We start from the raw sequence: 21,888 nt of genomic DNA, 5'->3' as shown, positions 1-21,888 counted from the left end.
GGGGCTGTTCTAAGGATTATAGCATAAACACATGTGATACACGTTAAAAAGCATTTAACACAGCATAACAATGTAAAAGATGTGAACTAATATTAATTATTATACATCAGTGCTTCTTAATCTTTGAGATTCTTAGGAAGGTATGGCCCTTCTCCAAACGCATACACGTCACCTAACAGGGTCTGTCTACAATGTCTGCAGAGTCCGAGGCTCCAAACCTTGCACTGAGAAACCCTGGAGTGGACCTTCTCAAGAGATGATCCCCCTACCCTACCCCACCTCCAATTATAGAGACACACTCTCATCTCTTCCAGTCCCAAATCCTGTGGTTCTAAGGCTCCCCACCCCCTTGTCCCTGCTGTCTCCTAGGTCAGTCACAGACCTCACTGCTTGTCCTGTCCATTCCCCAAGCACACGCTACGATGCCAAATCCACAAACACCCTGGTCGTGACCGTTCAGCCTGGCTGCCCCCTCACTTCTCCCAGTCTCCCCAACACCGCATTTGCATTCCATGCTTGTCTGAGGCTTGGAGATTTGTAGCATAGGGCTGAGGTTATTAAACCCCACTGGAAGATGCCTCACACACTGAGAGGTAAATTCTTTGCTGAGGCTTAATTACGCACAGATGTTGTGATGGGGTGCCAGTGTGCAAAAGTAATCTATCTCCAGTTTTAAGAGCTGAACTGGGTTCACAGCATAAAATTCGCTTTCCACTTGTTATTTGTTTAGGCAAAATTAATTACTCAGGAGCCTTAATTCCACCATTGTCTAAGGAATGGTGTGCGGGTTTTAGAAGCAGCAGGTCAAATCGTTACATTAATTATTTACCCATTTGGCATCCTCGTTTCAAAAATTTGTGTTATTATTATTATTACATGTCTTGGTCTGGCAGATGCTAGTTGGCCCCAGCCAAGGGACGATTTTGCTGTTTCCATGGGAACAGTGGAGATGGTTCTGTTTCTCTGGCTCATAGTTCCAGCTCTGAAGAGCACCCCTGCCGGTAAGAGGTAACAGAATGTTCTTAGCCTAGCACCAGAGTTGAAGTCAGAAAATCTGCGTTGCAGCCTCTCTCCCCTGACTGACATCTGTAAAATGGAATGATGGTTGTTGGAAGGATTCAATGTCATCGTAACGGCCCAGTGCGCAGCGCAGAAGAAACATTCAGTAAATACTGCCTATCCCTTTGGATAATCAACACATCTTGGAAGCCCCCTCCGAACTCCATTTCCTGGGTTGAATTAAGCACGTCCTCTTGGGGATACACAGATACACAGATAAGTCTCTGACACAGGATGACCAACCTGTGCTATAAAAACACGTTTGTGTGTTTGTCCCCCACTGAACGGGAAGTTTTCCCAGGCAGGAGTCAACCATCTCTTACTCATGCAGACACCCACCAGCTCCTAGCAAAGCAAGAGACTCAGCAAATGCTCAATAAATGTGGAACAAAGGAAGGAAAGAAATGGGAGATGAAGTGAAAGCCTGGCTTAAAGCATTATGCTCATTAGTATTACTACTTGTCTGAGCGAGCCACGTTTCCATTGAGCTGGGGGTGTGACCTTCAAGGCAGAGGCAATGTCACCAGGTCTCGTCTGCATGTCTGGATTTATAGGCTCAAAAGGGTCTGCACGTCAACGTTTATGAGGGCAGCTAAGAAGAAGCCAGGCAAGCATAGGGGGCATCTGACAGACCTGATTCCCAACTCACTCCAAGAGCTGAACTTTGCCAGTGGCTACACCTGCCACCAAAATCAATGTGTCAAGACACCACACTGTGGCTTGATCACCACAGCTGTGGCTTGATCACCACAGCTGTGGCTTTTCCTCCTATGAGCCAAGCTTTAGGATTCCCAGGTGGCGAGCGGAGACACACCCTCAGTCTCCCCATCTCCGTTAATCAATCTGGATTGCAGAAAGAGTACCACTACCTCCATTTCTCATGTTGCCCTCAGAAGGCACAGGAACACAAGTTCAGAGCAAGAGACCTTCCCATTCAATGTCCTGAGATATCCTCCGCAAGAGGGCTGCTTCTTGACAGTCTGCTTTGGAACAAGCACCTGGAGCCCCTAAGGCCTCGGTGACCCCCACTCCCGCATTCTCCAGGCCTCCTGAGTGAAGACACAAGGGCTGATCTCTTCTGAGAGTTGAAAGCCAACCTCGCTGTATAGACTACCACAGGGGTCCAACCCCTACCATGAAGAGGTGCCTCTGGGTAAATGCATCCAAACCCCGCTCAGCATAAAATATGTTATAGCAGCAGCGCTGATGTACATCTCATTCCAACCCTCACGTGCCCCGTGGGGAACATCAAGCCGGTCCTCAGAGACCAGCTCCAGGGCCAACTCCTCAGCAGAGCTTTCCTGCCCCGATGGACCAGGAGAGTCCCTTCTGAATCTGTACGGCACTTACCAGCAGAGCCTCTCACAAAGCTTTGACTTTCTCGTTGCTTGATATTATTGCCCACAGTGTCTTCTATTCTACAAGCAGTTCGACTCTAATACGTGAAAACACAAATGTGTGCCAATGCTAGTGACCTATCAGGAAGCAGTTGGATCACAGGGCAAATTTTGCATTTGCTTATGTGCATTACCATCCGTGAGAAACACCACGTGGACACAGCAAATTGCATCCACTGAGCCACGTCACATAGGAATACACAAAACGCACACGCCTCACCACGTGTGTTAGGAGTCACGCCCACCCACATCTGGTGTCACAACTTTCCATCCTATTGCAGACGGCTCCCCTCCCCCCATCTCACAATAACTCACAAGTGGCGACTCTTCTGATGCCCATTTCACAAGCAGATGTCGAGGGCAAGTGTCACGTGTGCCGTGGTCTTACGTATTTCGTAGCTATTTAACATGTGTACCACTGCTACCATTTTTATTAGGTTCTTCTTTTACTTTCTGTGTCACTGGGGAAGTTTTTGAGTGTTTTAAGCATAAACCATTTTCCCAATAAGCCCTGTGCGATTTTGCAGACTGTGGGTATTTCTAAGGACATATAGGTTGTATTATAGCAGAACTGACTGTACAGTAAACAAGCTAATATAATATACATAAAGTGTTAGGGAAGGTGCCAGGGTCCAGTAGCATGAGCTACCACCATCATCGTCACCAATGTCATCGTCCCACGCCTCATGGAAGCCGACAGCACAGCTTATATGCCCTTGGGTAGCACTCAGTGTCTTGAAACTGTAGATCATTCAGTACATGTCAGTTTGACTGAGTGACAGGCCAACAAACACATGTGGTATTTCTTTGTAAAGTTGCCTTCAAGGACTTGAATGTACTTTACCAGGGACAAAGCATTCACCCTCAGAAAGAAGACTCAGGAAGATGACCCCCTTATGTCCTGCAAGGGGGCGTGCTCGGGGCAGAGACCGGTCCTCCCCTGCATCCTCCCTCCAGACCACCATGCTCCACTGCCCTGCCCCTCCTACCTTTAAGAAGTCGAAGTGCTTGAGCATTTGGGCTACTTTCTCCGCATTCCTCCCTTCGTTGAGGAAATCCAGCTCCAAGGGCAGGTTCTTCTTGGCTTCATCCACCAGCCACATGAACTCAAACTCTGGAAACAGCTGCTTCACAGCCAGGACAAGCACCTGAAACCCACCAAACACCCCATCAGTCAAACACCAAGGCTCCCTGCTCTATTGCCTGGGTCTGGAAATTGACAACTCCCCGGGCCTCCCCTGGAACAAGGGTGGGTGGGAAAACTGCTCCCCGGGGACCCATCACTGTCATCCAAATCCAAGATGATAAAAACCCAATGGCTGCCAGTACTAACAACTATCATTTGCTGAGGGCTTCCCACGTGCCCAGTACTGGTTCAGCACTTTAGTTAGTTACTCCACTTCATCTCCACAACTCGGGGAGGTACACAGCACACACGCTTATCATCTCCCCATTTTACAGATGAGGAAGTTGAGGCTCTCAGAGGTTATAAGATTTTTCTGAATTTGCCCAGCAAGAAAGCACAGAAACAGAATTCCACTTGGATCTACCCAGTCCCCAAACCCTTTCTCTTAGGCATGTCGCTGAACTGCCGCCTTTGCTGCTCCCAGATTTGTGCTTCACGGTCCTGTTTACAAAGGGCTGGAGGGTACAGCCACACTACAGCTGCATTTTTGTTTATTTCTTAAGCTGAATGGTTGGTACCTGCACATATCTAATACTTTTTCTATGTTTAGTTATTTAGTTATTTTCTATACTTTTCGTGCATCTAAAATATTTCATGGTAAAAATTAAATAGGAATAAGAAAACCAGGTTAGCTAAGAGGAAGATATAAGGGATTTGACCCCTTGGATGAAAAGCTTGGATGATGGGCAATTTGGCCCCACTATGGGTTCTTGAGTTGTGGACAGGATGAAAAAGAAGGTTTTAGAAGACTTATCTGGCCTTTCAGTTGTCAGTTTAATGACATGAAATTAAATGTCACTGGTGGAGGGCCAGGCTTCAGTGACACCTGCAGAGCAGACCCCGGCCCCTCTGCGGGAGGACTCAGTGCTGAGGGTATCTCACCACCAGAGCTGGATTTGAGACAGCATCACACGTTCACAGACAATGGCTGTGTAGTGGGTGAGCAAGGGTGACACAAGGGCCATGGGAGATGTCCCAACATCCCAAGAGGGAAACACAGCAGGCAACTCTCCTGCTCTCCTACGAGCACTCCCACCAGTGTTCCAAGTCAGGCCTGGGGAGAACCGCTGACCAAGTCTCCCAGGAATTCTTGGTAATTCTGCCAGCAGCTATGGACCAAATGCTTGTGTCCTCCCTCCCCTAAATTCGTATGTTGAAACCCTAAACCCAGTGTGATGGTGTTTGGAGGTGGGGACTTTGGGAGGTAATTAGATTTAGGTGATGGCATGACGGTGGGCCCCTATGATGGGATTAGTGTTGTCCTAAGAAGAGAAAGATAGACCAGAGCTCACTCTCTCTCTGCCATGTGAGGACACAGAGAAAAGGCAGTTGTCTATAAGCCAGGAAGAAAGTCAGCGCAGGAGCCCATCGTCCGCACCTTCATCTTGGGCTTCCAGCCTCCAGAACTGTGAGACACAAATGTCTGTTGTTCGAGCCACCCCGTCTGTGGTATTTTGTTACGGTGCAGACTAAGACACTGTCCCGTGTATCCAGAAGGATGTACTGAGCCCAGCTCTGAGCCATGTCTTATGCTTCTTTTGGCCCTGGTCTATGATATTATGCCAATACTGTTAGGCAGGGCGGCACAAAAGAAATAAATCTACAGCAGAGCCATTAACTCCAAAGCATTTATAGTTTTGTTTTAAACCCAAGTTCTAGGCGATGTACCAGATACCGTTCTAAAAGAATCATCACACGGGTTATTATATTCAATTTCTCTCAAAATCCTTTTTAATTACATTCAGCTGTAGTCTAATTTCTTTTCAGTCTTGTCTAGTCTTTCTCGGGCTAGAGCTGTGACCTTATGATAATCGATTTAGTTTATGCTTTGCGTCTGCTTGTGTCACACGAAACTAGAAGGCAGAGGTGGTAACAGCGGGCCCAGACCTCATTGTCAGACCCACTCACTTGAACACCGTACCCTCCAGACACTTCATGTCGTCACCGTGCCCTCAGATGGCCCTTAGCTGCAACCACAGGGGACGCAGAGCCGGCATACAAGCAACAGAAGCACCTGAATTCCACTCTGGGCTCTGAGTTCAGACAAGAAATCTCTTCGGAGTTTGGCTCCAGCCTAAATTCCAGAGGTTCTCACCCAGTAGGGACAAGGGAAGGAGCCACAATCAGGCTCATTGGTTTGTTCAATCAATACTTACTGACTACCTCCTAGGGAAGGACCCTGGGCCAGGTGTGGGTCTACAGGGGGAGCTACATGCAGCCTCGTGGGGTCTACACCTGAGGATGAGACTTCAATAAATCCTCATCATTCACCATACGGTCCTTGTTATTTGTGAAATTTTTAATTATTATTAATATCCAAACAGCACTGACAGGTACTTTAAAGATTTTTCTGTTAACTAATCAATTATGTAATTAGTCTTTACTAGTACTATTGGTTATTGTTAAGACCTAATGCCATTAATCATAAAAGCAGTCAAAGATTTTGATTGAAATTAATCGCTAATAACTAATTCATAAAATCATTCATAACCCCAAAAAAACTGTACAGTGCTAATAAAACTGGTTTCTAACACACTCTGTGGGTGGTGGGTGAGTCACTTCCTTGGTTACTTTAAAATGAGAAGGTCTGTTTGAATAGAAGTCAGTGGTTCTTAGCTTTCTAGGAGGACACCATCCTCTTCATAGGAAGCCACCAATTCGAAAATTCGATGCAAGCAATGAAGCCCAAAACATACATATTATCACATAATTTTGCACATAATCCAGGGGGGTTACCAACCCCTTAAACTTCAAGGGGGTTGAGGAGACGGGTTAGATTAAGCATTGTCTCGTCCAAGTCTGAAATGGTTTGGGCTTCTGCCATTTTAGACTTTTCTTGGCTGAGGGGAATAAAATAAAATTCAGTTTCACCTTCTGTTTTCATTCAATTCCCTTCTTAAGTGCCTACCCTAAGTAAATTCATTTAAGTTTTTCCTTTTTGACAACAGATGCAATCAACTAAAATAAAACAGGTGTTGCTATCGACTTTTTGATTTTTCTTCCAAAATGTATATTCTCCATAAAAGTGTTCCAACAGCCAATATTTTCACCAGTGCCTAGCATGTACTCAATACTCAGCAGATGTTTATTGAATATTCACGTGAATAAGTGAGTGCATGAATAAATGAATGAACAAGTGAATATTTCAAAGAGTTTGCCCTCTCCCGAGAGATAATTATATGTTCACATGTGTGTTATTCAAATAGATCGAGTTTTTCTGTTTCTGAGGTCTTGGTGGGAAAAGAGATTATCTCTGAATTTTCAGGAATCACAGTTTTGGAATGCCTGAGAATTTTCTACTTGATTTGGAACCTTATGACTCATAATATTTGGAATACTATGACTTAATATTCGACAATTAATAGAATAATGAAATTATTTCCCTATAAGGTCACTGGCTCACTGGAGGAAAAATCAATTGTGGGCCATACAGAAATATAATAGAAAAATTAAGAGTCACATAAAAGATTGAAAACTAGTGAGCTTTTATAATATATAATAGCAAAAAAAGGGGGTGAATTATCATTATCTAGTACCCACTACATGCCAGGCACCGTGCCACAAAGTACTGCACGTACATGTTCTCATTTCATCCTCTTCTTGCCCATTTCAGAGAGAAGGAAACCAGTTCCAGGGGGTAAAAGCACTTCTCAAGGTCACATTCACATAGCTTATAATTTCAAATTCAGGACTTGGACCTGGGTTGGTTTTTTTGTTTTGTTTTGTTTTGTTTTGTTTTGTTTTTTGCTTCTTTCTTTATGCAGCCCAGTTTCATGCAATCCAATACAGGACGATACAATAGGAAGCTTGAGATAAGGCATTAAAAGAACTTTGTAAACTGTAAAATGCAACTGAAATGCAAGTTACTGTTATCAAGTTATTATATAGCACAAAAGAAATAATGTTCTATGGGGAAACAGCACACTAAATAGAACACCTGCACGGACCCGAACTGGTAAAAATGGATGTTCGACAAGAATCGAAAATCAATTCAGTGATGTAAATGCTTGCCATTCATGGGTTTATCTTTGTTCTGATAAGTTGTTATAGCGCGGACTTTTTAGAAAACAGAATTATAGGGTGAAAAGAAGTTTCCACGGGATTGTCTACATCTCTGGGTTTTTAAAAAAATATATTTAAAAAAATAAAATCAACTGTTGGATTCTGTGCCAAACACAAACATTACCTAGCCACCCACTGTTCAATCAACACATACAGAAACAAGATGACAGGCAGCATGCACTGAAAATGTTGGGAAAAAAAGTCAAAAACATGACTGTCACAGGTCTTTATTTTTAGAGATCCTTGGGATGGGCCAGATGACATCAAAGGGTGGAACAGATTCTCGTGCTCAGACCCAAGTCCCATCCCAACGCTGTAGAGCACCTGGGGGACAGGTGGTACGTGGAGGGCAGAGTACCTGGCCATGGCTTAAATTCTTTGGGGGTGTTTATCCTCAAACTCAGAAGCTTAAGAGAGAACAGGCAGTGGCAGAGGACGCTGCCACTGAGACCTGGGGATGATGCTCTTACCACCAGCTCACAGGTCAGCTGAGTGCTACCCGGCTCTCCAGCAGTGAGAACGGCAGTGCGATGCACTCAGCTAAGCTCCCCGCTCCTGCGGGCAGGCAGGAGCTGCTGCAAAGCCAGCCTGCCAGTAGACGACGGACTCTGCCTTGTCAGTTCACCCCTTCCTGCTGAATCATTGTTCCAATCTCTGGGCCCAATTAGTCTGGCTCTGGACAGCCACTCAAATCAATAACAGTCACTGGTCATGCATCTAGAAGTAGAGTTGCCCCAACTAATAAAGGGACAATATCAGGTGATAATGACACAGCTGAAAAACACCCTTGGCTGTGCCTTTCTCTTTTGTGCAAAGTCACCAAACCACCAGGTTCATCAAACACCAATTCCATCTCTCTGCTACCATTCAAGTCTATCCCAGAGACTGTCCCCAATAGCTAGGTGGCACATGCTACTGGATGTCAACCCAAAGGCCATTTCCCCCACCTTCCTGGCTAACAGAACCTCAAACCTGTGCACCATTCATGTCCTTCAAAGAAGGGAGGCCTCAGCCTGAGAATGTGAATCGTGCTCGGTCTAAGTCAATCTAAGTGGTGTCATTTCTCTTGCCAAGAGTGATTTGGGCTTGGGCATGTGGCCTACTTCTGGCCAGTGAGGAATGAAGGGAATTCTACTGAAGGGCTCCATTTGATAAGGAATATGAGGGAAGAAGCAGGACCTCTTTGGCATCTAGGTATCATCTACTTAGAATTGCAGGAACTGCTGTAGCTGTTTTGGGACCATAAGGGCATTAACTTAGAAGGGCAAGCCAGGAAGGCAGAGAGAGAGACAAAAGGAACCCAGGTCCCTAAAGACCACAAGGAAGTGCTGGGTTAGTCAACCTTGGAAAAGTTGGCACTGCTGCCAGGTGTCGAAATGTGAGACAATATAGGGTACCTTCATTTACCCCACTTTTAGTTGGATTTCCTGATACCTGCACCCAACAGCATCCTAACTGATACAAGCAGTAGTCCCCACCTCCTCACGCTTAAAACTTTCACTCCTGTAGACCTATCCTTACAATGCATATGAGTTTGGATTCACAAGCTCACCTCCTAAACTGCAAAAATCCAGAGGTTAAGCCTTTTTGCCACTCTGTGCTTAGTATGAATTACCCTCATCAGATTGTCTTTCTCGCTAGACCATGCTGCGACCAATCACAGGGTTGGAGGAGAAATCCTCCAATCACAGGATGGGCAGTGGGAAAGAAGCTGAGGGCACACAGGCCCTGGAATTGTCATGGAAGGAAGCTCCAGAAGGCAGAAAAGTGACTTTGCCTCCCCTCTGGCTCCAAGTTTCTGCTGGCTAAGGTAGCCCTAAGACCCCTTAGAAATCATTCTCCAGCCAAGCATGCCTGAGCACATTTTTGGGGTTGTCATTCCTAAAATCAAGGCACCATTTTCAGTCTGGACTCAAAAAAACAAAACAAAACAACAAAATAAAACAACTCATTTCAAATATAAAATAAAATGGGCTTTCCAGTTGGGCTCTTCTTAGCTTTATAGCAGAGAAGCGTGACCCAAGTAGAATATTTTCCACCAAACACCAAACCCAGTGAGAAGGCAGTGCCACCTGGTGCTGTTGTGAAGGCTGATGGTCCACGGAGGTGGTGACCTCGGGCCTCGTTTCCAGCTTCTGTTCTGAAGGCTGTGAGTACAAGTCTCTGGTCTGCCCTGTGAAGCCCCAGCACTGCCTCGGCCACTGACGGAGCCGCTTTGTACTCTGCACACAGCCACTACACCATACTTCCCAAGAAAAGCATCTGATGCTTATCTCCACAAGATGCCAAATCTTTATTGCTGAATTATTGCTACTGACCTTACAGCCAGCATTACTTTCGGAGCCAGCGAGGCTCTGAGCAGAGAAAATGATGTCAGCTGTCCTCCCAGCCCAAGTGGGTCCTGACAACACTGCTGGCCAGGGGCAGGTTCCCACCTGACGCAGGAGTGGCTGCTGGCTCTCAGGACACCCAGGGACCCGCCGAGACTCCTGGTTCACTCCCAGCGATGGCCATCCCACAGCCACTGGCACATGCTCCAGAAAACTCAGGTTTCCAGGTGGATGCCGAGGGCTACTCAGCAGCCCTGCCCCCTTTTCCATTGCACACAGCAGCTAGTCCAAACCTTCACCCCCACTCGAGCCTCCAATGCCACCTTCTACCCCCTCATTCTCAGCAGATGGTCTTGCCTCCTACCTCAGAGAAAAAATAGAGGCTATCAGGATGGTACAACTCAGCTGCCCACTTCCCCCGAACCCGCCTTCTCCCTCTGCCCCACACGCTCATCCGTACACAGCCTTACCACCTTCCTCTAGTCTCAAAACAAAAGCTGGCTAAGGCTAATGTTTCCACTTGCATCCTTGGAGCCCAATCCCTCGAGTCTCCTCCTGGACCAGACCTATCAATTACTTCCCCTCCTCAATCTCCAAACCCTACCCCCCACTCCACTGCCACTTTCCCCACCAGCTACAGCAGGCTGGAGTCCCCCAGCCTCTAACCCTGTGCTCTGCTCTAACCACAACCCTCATACCCCATACTGTCCATGGCTAAACTTGAGTATTCTACATTAACTGTCTCCATTCCCTGGAGGCTCAATCCTCTTTCACCCCACTCATCCCACTCTCCTTGCTCTTCCAAAGACCTCTAAATCACCAAATCCAAAATACCCCTTTCAGAGCATTACTAATTTTATCTCCCACTTGACAACATTGAGTAATTCTGGCAGACTATTCTCCAAAATGGCTGTAACAATGTCTCCCATTCTAATGCTTTTCTCGAACCTTGCCACACCACCATCAAGAAATAGAGTCTATTTCCCATCCCTTAAACTAAGGGGGACTTTGTGACTCTTGCTCTTACCAATAGAGTAAGGATGAAATAATCTACATGATGGCCAAGGCTAGGTCACGAAACTGGGATGTTCAGCCTTATTCTCTTGGGACATTCACTCTTAGAATCTGGCTGCCATGCTGTGAAGAAGCCACGGAGAGTCCCACACAGAGAGGATCTGAGGCCCTGACCCACAGCCCCAGCACCAACTTGCCAGCCATGTGAGTGAGCCATCCTGAAGTGGCTCCTCCAGTTCCAGTCAAGTGATGCAGCTGGCACCACATAAAACAGAATGAGTGTCTCTACCAAGCCCTGCCCGGGTTACACTCATAAGCAAAACACGTGACTTGTTTTAAGCCACTACGTTTAGAGGTGGTTTGTTACGCAGCTCTAGATAACTGATACAGTGCTCTCTTCTTGAAATTGTTTTCATTGGATGCAGCACGGCTCAGTCCTGCTTCTCCTTCCAGCTCTCTGACCACGCCTTCTTAGTTTCCTTGGGAACTTACCTTCCTGGGTGCATGCTCCACATTAGGACGGTCCTCAGAGTTCTGCCCTCGCGCTCTCCTTTGTTCACTCTACATACCTTTTCTAAGTGATCTCAACTACGCGCCCAGATTCAGCTCCAGTGAATCTCCTTGCTGATAAATCCTGAGTCTGTATCTGCAGCCTAAGCTGTAACCCGACAGAGACATCCTGATTCAAAACTCCTAAAGGCAATCTCTTACCCTCCTTGGTTGCTCAATCACCCATTTCACTTTGCTCTGAAAGTGAAATCCATCCCAACCCCCTGACTCTTATAAGAGACTCCATTTCCTAGGTTCCTTTGCCAATTGGCTTCCAGCTAGGTTTGACCAATGAATGGGTCACACTGGTGGAATACTGGGGGACAGAAGGTGAAAACCTTCTACCTCAAACAAGACCTGTGGCTCTTTTGTAATTACCAATTTGTACTTCTTAAGAGTCATGGGGATGTAAAGTACAGTATGGAGAATATAGACAATAATATTGTAAAAAACTATGTATAGTGTCAGATAGGTACTAGACTTGTCAGGGGAATCACTTCATAAATTATAAATGTCTAACCACTATGCTGTACTCCTGAAACTAACATAAAATAATACTGAATGTCAACTATAATTTTTTTAAAAGTCACAGGGATATATAGTACAGCATAGGGAATATAGTCAATAATATTGTAATGGGTGATAGATTTACTACGGTTATCACTTTGTGAGGTATATAAATGTCTAATCACTATGTTGTTTTGTATACTTGAAACTAATCAAAAAAAAAAAAAAAAAAGGACCTGTGGCTCCAATTTCCGGGTGACAGGCCCTGTGTCTGTGACCCACCTCTCACTGGACTAGCTCACCGCGGTCCCAGCTTCCACAGGTGTCCCCAGCTCCAGAAAACCACCTGTTCTCTTTGTCCCTCCACCTTGAGGGAAGCTCCCTACTGTTGGTAATTGTTTCACCATCCCATTTGGCTTCTCAGCAATTCCATTCCCAGTCAGCCCCATTTTGTTTCAAATTCCCTCCGAAATACTTTTTTCCCCAGCTGGACTCTGACACACGTGGCTAAAGGCATCGAAACTTAATCATTTAAGCCAGAAACCTCCAACTTGCTTTAGCCTCCTTCTTCTTCATGCCAGTATTTGCCCCAATCCATGGAAACCTGGTCACACAGTCCTGATAATTCCCCCTTGAGCCCATCCCTCTCCTCCACCCCATTACACTGCTTTGGTTCACATCATTTCTCTCCGAGACCAATGCGGCAGCCCCTCAATTAGTCTCCCTAGCTACATACAGTCTTCCTTCCTTCCGATACAGCCTCCAGACTGCCAACAGATTTTTATTTCTCATGCACATCTGATCATGACATTCCCCTGATTAAAATTCTTCAATGGTTCCCCACTGACTACAAGAGAAAATCAGATCAGCTCAGTTCCACAGTAGATACATCTTTACTAGGCCCTCCATTCTGCTCCTGAGCCTGGGATACAAGGCCCTCTGTGTTCCCTCCTGCCTCCTGTCCCTGCGCCTCCTCTGCAACCACTCCCAGCTTCACCCTCTGATCCAGTGGACGTTCTCTAAGCACAGCCACTCCTCGAAGACCTGGCCCCTCACACAGGCTGGGCTGTCCTTCCCCTGCCCGGCTGTCTCATGGGCTCCTCACTGACGTCCCCTTGGTGCCCCCATCAGGCCAGGCACAGTTGCTCCGCAGCACTTCACAAATACCCTTGGACAGAGCTCATGTCCCCACACTGTGGCTGTCTGTGTCGAGACCTGCTCCTCCACGAAACAAGGAGCTCCCCAAGGATGCAGACATTGCTCACTCACTGCACGCAGAAGAGACCCTCAGTGTGTGTGTCAAGTTTAGTCAAAGTGCGTTGAAAGAATAAACTAAGAGTCCAGAGTGAAGAAAGGGAGCAAAGGGAAAGAGAAAAGGAAGAGGAGGGACGTGCCACGAGTTAAATGGACTGCCGCCCTCCCATGGAGGGTGCTAGCTGCCATCCACGCAGTGACCCGTGCACTGTCCCTCCCGTGTTCTGGGCGTGGAGCCAGGACAGTCCTGAGGCACAGTCTCCACTAGAGATTTTCCCAGGGCCGTTTTCAGGCATGCAAGTTTGTTCGTTCAAAATACATCAGATAGGCAAACATGCAATCTGCATAAATACTTCTGGCGAGCTGCCTGTCACTTTTATATCCCGTGATTGACCACATGCTGCCTTTTGTTATAACTTAACAAATTAAGATGTCACTTTTTCTACCCCCAGGGAAATCACCTTGGGTTCATCTCCTTTCAACAACATCCTCCTGAGGTCCCCCTGGCCCCAGTAGCTGTTCAGTGTTTTCTGAGCCCAACCGCAGACAGTTCCCAGGAAAAAAAGGGAGAAGAAAGGAACAACCCAGCCACAGGTGCCATGGTCACAGCGCCCCATGATACCTCCTTTGTTGCGGTCTCGAGCTCCCTTCTGCCGCTCTGCAGCTCAAAGGGCCACATCCACCTACCAGCTGTGAATCAGTTTCACTGAGGCTGCCTGGGTCACAAGGAAACACAGAACGAGGGTGACGGAAGGTGAAAGGGGAAGCTTCTCACCTCCATCAGGAGAATGTCCTTCGAGCTCTGAGCCTGCACCTTTGGGTGCTGGACCTTCACAGCCACCGTCCGCCCGTCACGCAGCACCGCCTTATGGACCTGGGCCAGAGAGGCAGCTCCCAGAGGGGTGTCGTCAAAGCTCACGAACAAATCATGGATCTGTCAAGAATGGAGAGAGGACAGAGCAATGAAATGCCCCAACTCGGTGAGAGGGACCGGAAGGATGGGCCGGAGCCCGTGCTGCCCAATGCCCCCACATGTATGCCAGCCCAGCACCTTGCCTGAGACTTGGCATATGGAGGGAGTGAGAGAGAAAACACGCGTGGAGGATGTGTCCTCCTACATGGGCATAGGTGCCCTGAGCACCTCCATTTGAGGCCAAAGAATTGCTGTCTAGAATGTTCAGGACTGTGCACCAGCTGCCCGTTTAATTATCCACCATTGTACCCCCAAGGCTCTCACATATAAACATAATCAAATGCAACAAAACCTGAGACCAAAGCACGCCAAGAGGGATCAAATGGAAGATTCCCAACCCTGTCAACATGGAGAGCTCAAAGAACCCTGGCTGGAGGCTGCAAACCCAACAGCCACCTCTTGTTCCTGCCTGAGCAGCGGCCTCAACATGGGCCCCTTAGACCACCCTCAGCCCAGCCACCTGGCAGAGACCCCAGGGCTGTAGGCCTGAACCTTACATTTGGTCCTCACCTGCAATGCCAACCAAAGGTAGTCTTGGGCAAGTCATCTGACCTTTCTGTGCCCGCTTCCTCTCTATGAAAAGGAAAGTTACCCCCATTCTTCCATATTCTCTTCCCTTCCCTTATTCCCTCTTAGAAATGTCAACGATTTCCCTGAAGGGAAACTTCTTTCTGACTTGAGTGGCCACACCTACATGATTCAGATATAAATATTCTACCAGATGGAAAGGAAGCCCCCAAAAGCCTTTTGCAAGATTGACCAAGGCTTAAATTCTCATTCCCTCCATTTCTTGAAGTCCCTGGAAACCCTCACAATTCTGGAAAGCCCAGACATTCACACACATACCTACACAAATGTGTATGTGTACAAGCCGGTGCCTCCCCTCCTTCTCATATGTCCCCCGGCTCGCAGGCTGAGGCCTATTCAGTCTGTGACCCCCAACTCCCTTTGTCCCCTTCTGCAGCAGCCACCCAGCCCCTCAGCCCCTCTCCTCCTTGGACTTCAGGAGTCACATGACTCGCAGCCACCATCCCATCTCCCTGTCTGCTACGTTGCACCATCACTTTGCTAATCTTGTCTCATAAATCACTCCCTCCAGCTCTGTCATCATTTTTGTAGCTTCACTAAACTCCATCCCATTTATCAACATCCTGCAGAGGCCAAATGTCCAGGCAACATGGGAGGGGCCTACACTTCTCTGTCACGGGAGGTGGGTACAGATTGGCTTCCTGTCCCCCTTCTCCCTCATTGGGTTTCTATCTGCACCCCCTCCCAGTACCTACTTTCCCTTTCTTCCCCAACCATGCAGTTGTCTTTTTCCTTCCTTTGTGAGTTCTAAGCTCCCTGAGGGTCAGATTCTTTCCACATCATCCACCCTGAATCACCCTGGGTCTCTCTACACAGGAACCCTTTATCCTGGACCTGGGCTTGGAGTAGGAGAATGCAAGAACGACCATCCCTATAACCTCACTAGAATATCAGCCCCGGGTAGGTAGGGACTGTTGCCTATATTGTTTGCTGTTGAATTCCCTGGACCTAGAACAGGGCTAGAACTAGTCAGCGACAAACAAAGATTTGTTAAACGACTAAATCCACTATTCTCTCCATTGGAGAAGAATTGAATGAACTCTTTCTTCCCTTTGAAATGGCTGGAACTTCCTGCTCCCACAATTGTATTAATCCAAAGGCCTCAAATGTAAAAGCACACGTCATGTGTGGGATTTACCCAGGTGGACTACACCTGTTACTCCAGGGTGGGTGTGAGACCCAGGCCTGGCCAATCAAAACCCTGAATGCTCTGGGCCACACTGATTGGTTCCAAGATAGAAAGGTCACCCAAATGGTCCAATCAGACTCAATTGTCTTACTTTTGTTTGAACTATAGGGGAAGGGATTCTTTCTTCCTGCTAAAATTGAACTTGATGCCTAGAGATGCCAGGGGTCACATAGTAACAACAAAGAGGAAAGCAAAGCCAAGAGACAGGAGAGTGAATCCTAATCACAATAGTTGAGCCCCTTTATATGGCCATGCCTGAATGCTCACTCTATAATTCCTTTTCTGCTTAAGTCAGTTTGAACTGTTTTCTGTCACACACAACTGAAGGAGCTCTGACTGATACACTGTGTTCTCTGCCCCAGCTGGAATAAACCAAAGAAACATGGGCATGGTGCCCAGTACCCCTAAGAGGCTCAGTAAGTATGAGCTCCATCTTCTCTCCACCCTCTTGCTGGGACAGGGATCCATACGTAGAAGGGAAGTAGAGCTTCTGCAACGTTCCCGGCCTTTGCATAATGAGATCGACACCAGGGTTCCTTTGGCAACCCTCTGGTAGTTCCTAAAGGAGCAGCAAGGAGGCCGCTTTCTGGAGCACAGCTGTGAACTCGGACCCTCACCTCCCAGGCAGGTAGAATGGCCCAATCTTCCTGCTGCAAAGGGAGTTGGGGGTCATCTGACCTCACTTTCTATCTCAAGCCTCCGCCTGGCTCCCTTGGAACATTTGCTCATTCTCTGAGAAGGACAACCAGTCTTCAAACCAGTGTCATTGCAGGGACATTGCAGAGTCATTGCAACCAAAGAGTGACACGGCATCACTAGGGCTGTGTGACAAGAACAGCTGCCAAGAACACTCCAGGGGGAGGTGAAGAACAAAAAGGGCTGAGGCAAGCACATTCCAATCTCCAGGGTAAGAGGAAGGCTGGTCCACCATATCCCCAGGGGATAGGAAAAGGGCCTCCCACATTCCCTGCTCCCACCAGGGGATGGAGGGCGTCTGAGATACCACCCAAGTCCAGATGCTATAGCAGCACTCTGAGTAAGGCACAGCTGTTAGGACTTGACCAAACTCCCAATTGGACCAGTAGAAGCAAAGAGATGCATGGGAAATGAGGATGCACCACTCACTCTGTCTGCACAGGGAACCCCACCCCACGCTGGCTCGCCCACCACCTCCCAGTGCCCCTGCAGCCACCCCTTCCCTTTCTATCAGGAAGCAAGTCACACGCCCATACCCTCCTGTGCACACAACACACACACACACAACACACACACATACACACACACACACACACACACACTAATTGATTGCTAGTAGATGTTCCTAGCTAGCTTATAAAAAAGGTAATTAAAGATTGGTGCTGCAGCCTGTAATTAAATATGAATAAAGTATCTCTAAATGGAACCTTGATTCAAAGTGTTCAGTGGAAGTACTTTAAGCTGATAGATAGTAAGGAAAAATAGACCCTGTCCTGAAAGCAGAATTATACCGCCAGTGCAGCTGAAACAAACACCACCCCCCTGCAATCAGGCCTGGTCCCCCAGCCCTTGCAGCAGAAAACCATTAGCAGAAACAAACTGCAGCATGGGCAGCAATTAGATTCAAGCAGGGCCTGGGCTGCCTCCAGCCACTTGCAGAAAACTCTCCCTTTCTAAGGCTTTCTTTCCCCCGTTCCCTTTTTTTCCTCTGGGTCTAGCGGCAAAATCAATTAAGTAAAACAACTGCATTTTAAAATGACTAGTTATGTGCTTTTTAATTACTGTCAGCCCATGATTCAAATATATCGATGTCCCTGTCTGGAAAGGGAAAAATAATCAGGAAAAAAGTTTCTCTAGCTTTGTATTTGTGTGTGTGTGTGTGTGTGAATGAGTGTAAATGGACTGTGTTTGGTTTTTTATGAGCAGAAAACCTCAGCAGGACAAGAAGAAATGTCATCCCCTGAGGGCTTAGCAAACAGGGGCTCAGGTTACGACTTCAGCAGGCTGGCTTCTGCTGGGCTCCAGGACTCCGGAGAACCACGTGACATTATTCCCCAGTACAGGGCAAAGTGACAGCCTCTCCAGACAGTCATCCTGCAGATCCCCACGAAGCCAGGTTGCTGGGCAATGTTACCAAAATGCCATAATGAGCAGCCAAATACTGTCCAGGGTCCACATTCAGCCCAAAATAAGGTGACAGGAAGTCAGGATGTTCTGGAGAAGCCACAGTATGAATCCCGGGGCGGGGGGGGGGGGGGGGGGGGAGTTTCACTTGAGTCTCAGCCACACCACCACAGCCCGCAGCCCAACCAGCCTCAGACCCCCTGTGGGGACTGGCTTACCAGTCACAGGACGGAGGATGTCCCAGATTTTCCAAGATGGCCCAGTTTCAAATATTCCATCCTGTTGCCCCATACTCATTCACATCAGACCTATTCTGTAAGATGATGCTAACACATCTAACAAACCCTGAACTGGCCGGCTCCAGTTGAAGACAGGAGCCTCCCTCCAAGCAGGTAAGTCCAGGCCTCGGTGTCAAGGCTCCGCAGTTCCCACTTAGGAGCTGGGGAGACTGCTCAGGGCACCTAAGGCAGGTTACCATGGCACCAGCAGCAAACAATATCTGGCTCCCGAGGTCTCAAGATGGCCCACCCCATGCCTGGCTGGATGCCAACAGCCCTCCACTGCAGCCTGTTGAGGAAAGGTACAAGTCCCTGTGCTAATAGAGTGGCTGGAGTGAACCTTTCCCGCCCGGGCCCCAATCCCAATCTGAGGCAGAGAAGACAGCCCCAGTCAGCTAGGACTCAGCAAAACAATGGCATCTGCCTAGGGTAGAAAACCCACCATCCCCTCTCAAATCCCTCTGCTTAAAACCCATGTCATGAGGACACTTAAGCAGCATGTGGAGACTCATTTCACGTGGTAAGGAACCAAGGCCTCCTGCCAACAGAGAGCCATCTTAGAAGCAGCTCTCCTTCCCCACACAGGCCTTCAGATGACACAGCCCCAGGTGACATCTTGACTGCAACCTCATGAGAGACTCTGAGCCAGAACCATCCAGTGAGCCACTCCCAAATTCCTGACCTACAGAAACTAAGATATCAAATGTTTGTTGTTTTAAGATGCTAAGTTTTAGGGTAACTTGCTATGCAGTGATAGCTAATAAATACACCCCAAGCACACCCATGCCAGACCTTACTAATCAATCGCAGCATTCCTTTTGGTTGGGCCCAGAATCTCTGTCACCACAATGCTCCAGGCAGCCACTGCCAAGTTACCAGAGTGACTATATGAAACGAAACCAATTTGCCCCTCCTTCGCTTCAGCCAGTCAACACATATTGACTACAGGCTGGAAAACATCACATGACAGAAACCATGCTTGGTACGGAGGCCAAGAAAACAGACACAGTCTCTGAGCTTGAGGAGGTCTCAGTCTAGCAAAAGAAGGCAACAGCCTCTGAAAAACACACTTGCATTTTTTTTACCACGGCCACCTGGAGACAGAGCTGCCTGCCCAGTGCTACTTCACCCAACCCTGAAGGGACTTTCTGGCCAGGTAAGAAGGAGGACGTCCAATACCACCATATAGAGCTTAGGGAGTGTGGGGGGAGGACAGGCAGCCAAATGTCTATCCCTCTCGCCACTCAACAGCTGCCCTGCTTCAAAGTGGGAGCACCCCCACCACCAGCTTCTCGCTCAGAGCAATTTATTATAATAAAAGTAATAATAATAATAACAGCTCAAGAACACGTAGATCCTGTCTTCCATGGAAATTGTGTTCTTTCTGAGGTTCAGAAAGATCAAACTGTGGGTTCTGCAGAGCTATTAGCTATTGCTACTGCCAAGCTGGGAGGAAAGAACTGAAGGGCCAGTGGAAGAACCTGAGGCCCTTTTGACAAAGGTCAACCCCAGAAACTACAAACCAGTGTCCTATCTAAATTCCTGCCAGGAAAACGACACAATGCTCAACTCTTACCAATGTGCTAAACAGCCTCCAGGTACAGAATCGAATTGTCCATCTAGCTCTGCCAAGGGCATCACAGGTCAGACCCAGCTTCTGTCCTCCCACAGGATGGTGACAAGCAGCTGACAGAAAGAGAAGCAAGAAGCCAGAAGCAGCCACACCCTCAGATGGCCATGGACCCACCAGCTGGCCAGGACATGGGACCTGAGAGGCATCAGGAAAGCATAATGATTCTGACGCAGGTTCTGGGTCACACGCACGCGCTTAATTCTGGCTCCACGGTACATCAGTTTGGGCAGTCAGATAACCCCTCTATACCTCAGTTTCCTCTTCTGTAAATGGGAATTTTAGTCCCAACCTCATGGAGTTGTGTGAAACATACAGAAAGTGTCTCGAGTACAGGCAATGAGAGACCCCCAACAACTGTAGCAGGAGTGGAGATGCTGCCAGCCAGGTAACGCCTCCATGAAGAGGGCAGGGCGCTACAATAAAAAGAGCCCTGGAAAGGAAGTCAGCAATTCTAGGCCCTCAGTTCTGTCCTGTCAGTGAGTAGCAGCCACTATCCCCGTTTACCCAGAGACTGTAATGGCCTCCTAATGGACCCTCCCACTTGCATTCCTGTGTCCTTCAATCCAATCTCCACATACAGCTAAGGTGAGTTTTCCAACCATATGCTGATGGTGTCACTTCTCTGTTTAAACCACTTCACCAGCTTCCTGGGGCCAAAATCCTTAACATTACGCACAGGGTCTGACCCTGCCTATCTCTCCTGCTGCATCTCCTCCCTCTACTCCCCAGCTCTCTCTGCCTCTTCCAACCAGCAGCACACTCCCTCCATGCCCACTGCAGGACCTTTGCACGTGCTGTCCTCTCTGCCCAGAAGGCTGCCCTCCCTCCTCTTCAGTGAGGTAACTCCCAATCATCTTTGAAATCACAGCTCAACTGTCACCTCCTCCGGGAAGCCTTCCAGTGTACATTCCCAGAATTCCTGCATCCTCTTCAAGAACAATTACACAGCTGTACTGTTGTCTCGATTTATAATTGCTTAATCTCCCTCTTTCCTTCTAGACTATAGACATCTATTTTTGCACTGCATTGCATCCAAGGCGCCTGACACATAATTGGTGCTAAGTATTTCCTAATGAACGAACGGAAGTGAGGTTCAATTTTCCCTAACCTCTTCTTGGTGAGGGGACTTTGGCCCTTCCAGCTGATCCAGGGTAGTTAGAACACCTCCCAGAAGTGGCTACAGTTCCTTCAAAGTGGCCGAGGGAGCCTCCCTGGTACTGGGTACTTTGAGAGCTGTGGGTGGAGGGACTCAATGGAAATGTTGTGATAATAATGATTAATAAAAAGCAGATAAACACCCAGTGTGGCTGGCCAGCCTGGGAAGCCATCCATTAGATCTGTCATTCATTAGAGATGGGGGAAGGGGCAGTCCAATCAGATCTCCTCAGCTTAAGCAAACCTTCTCTAAATTGTAGGCTGCAGGCACTGACATTTGATAAATTATTCTTCATAATCCACTGTTGGCTGTCATAAATCTAATCTTTCAACGTCTCCCATCTTAATAACTTGAACAGCCTCACAGGGTGACATGTCTACGTCTCTGCCTATGACAGAGATCTCTGGGGTAGAAGCGACCAGAAATCCTAGACAGTGCAGTATAAAGCCAGGGACCCCCACAGGTAGGGCAGCCCAGGTAGATTTCCCCTGTGTGATCAGAATACAGATCACAGAGGTAACGAGCCATCCTTGGAGCCACAGGTGCCCAGGGCCAAGTGCTCACACCCCATCACAGAGCTGAGACAGGGTGCCAGGACGCAGGCCTCAGAATT

The 21,888-nt window shown here is 47.8% G+C and overlaps 1 protein-coding gene across 4 annotated transcripts in view; it reads right to left on the bottom strand.

Moving 5' to 3' along the window:
- ADCK1 (aarF domain containing kinase 1) overlaps nt 1-21,888 on the bottom strand; it is a 110,760-nt gene that overhangs the window by 28,376 nt on the left and 60,496 nt on the right. For 3 of the 4 annotated variants that reach the window (XM_019733657.3, XM_019733660.3, XM_019733658.3), the window contains 2 exons: nt 14,134-14,292; nt 3,446-3,604 (listed from right to left, as the gene is read on the bottom strand). In XM_019733657.3, the coding sequence (XP_019589216.2) occupies nt 3,446-3,604; nt 14,134-14,292 (318 nt within the window). The remainder of the gene's footprint in view (nt 1-3,445; nt 3,605-14,133; nt 14,293-21,888) is intronic. The other variant, XM_019733659.3, reaches the window with a different exon arrangement.

The sequence above is a fragment of the Rhinolophus sinicus genome, chromosome 3 (assembly GCF_057876585.1).
Source record: "Rhinolophus sinicus isolate RSI-liver-muscle chromosome 3, RSI-T2T, whole genome shotgun sequence".
Lineage (NCBI taxonomy): Eukaryota > Metazoa > Chordata > Mammalia > Chiroptera > Rhinolophidae > Rhinolophus > Rhinolophus sinicus.
Note: the sequence above shows the minus strand (reverse complement) of the source record. Positions and strands in the feature narration are given on the sequence as shown.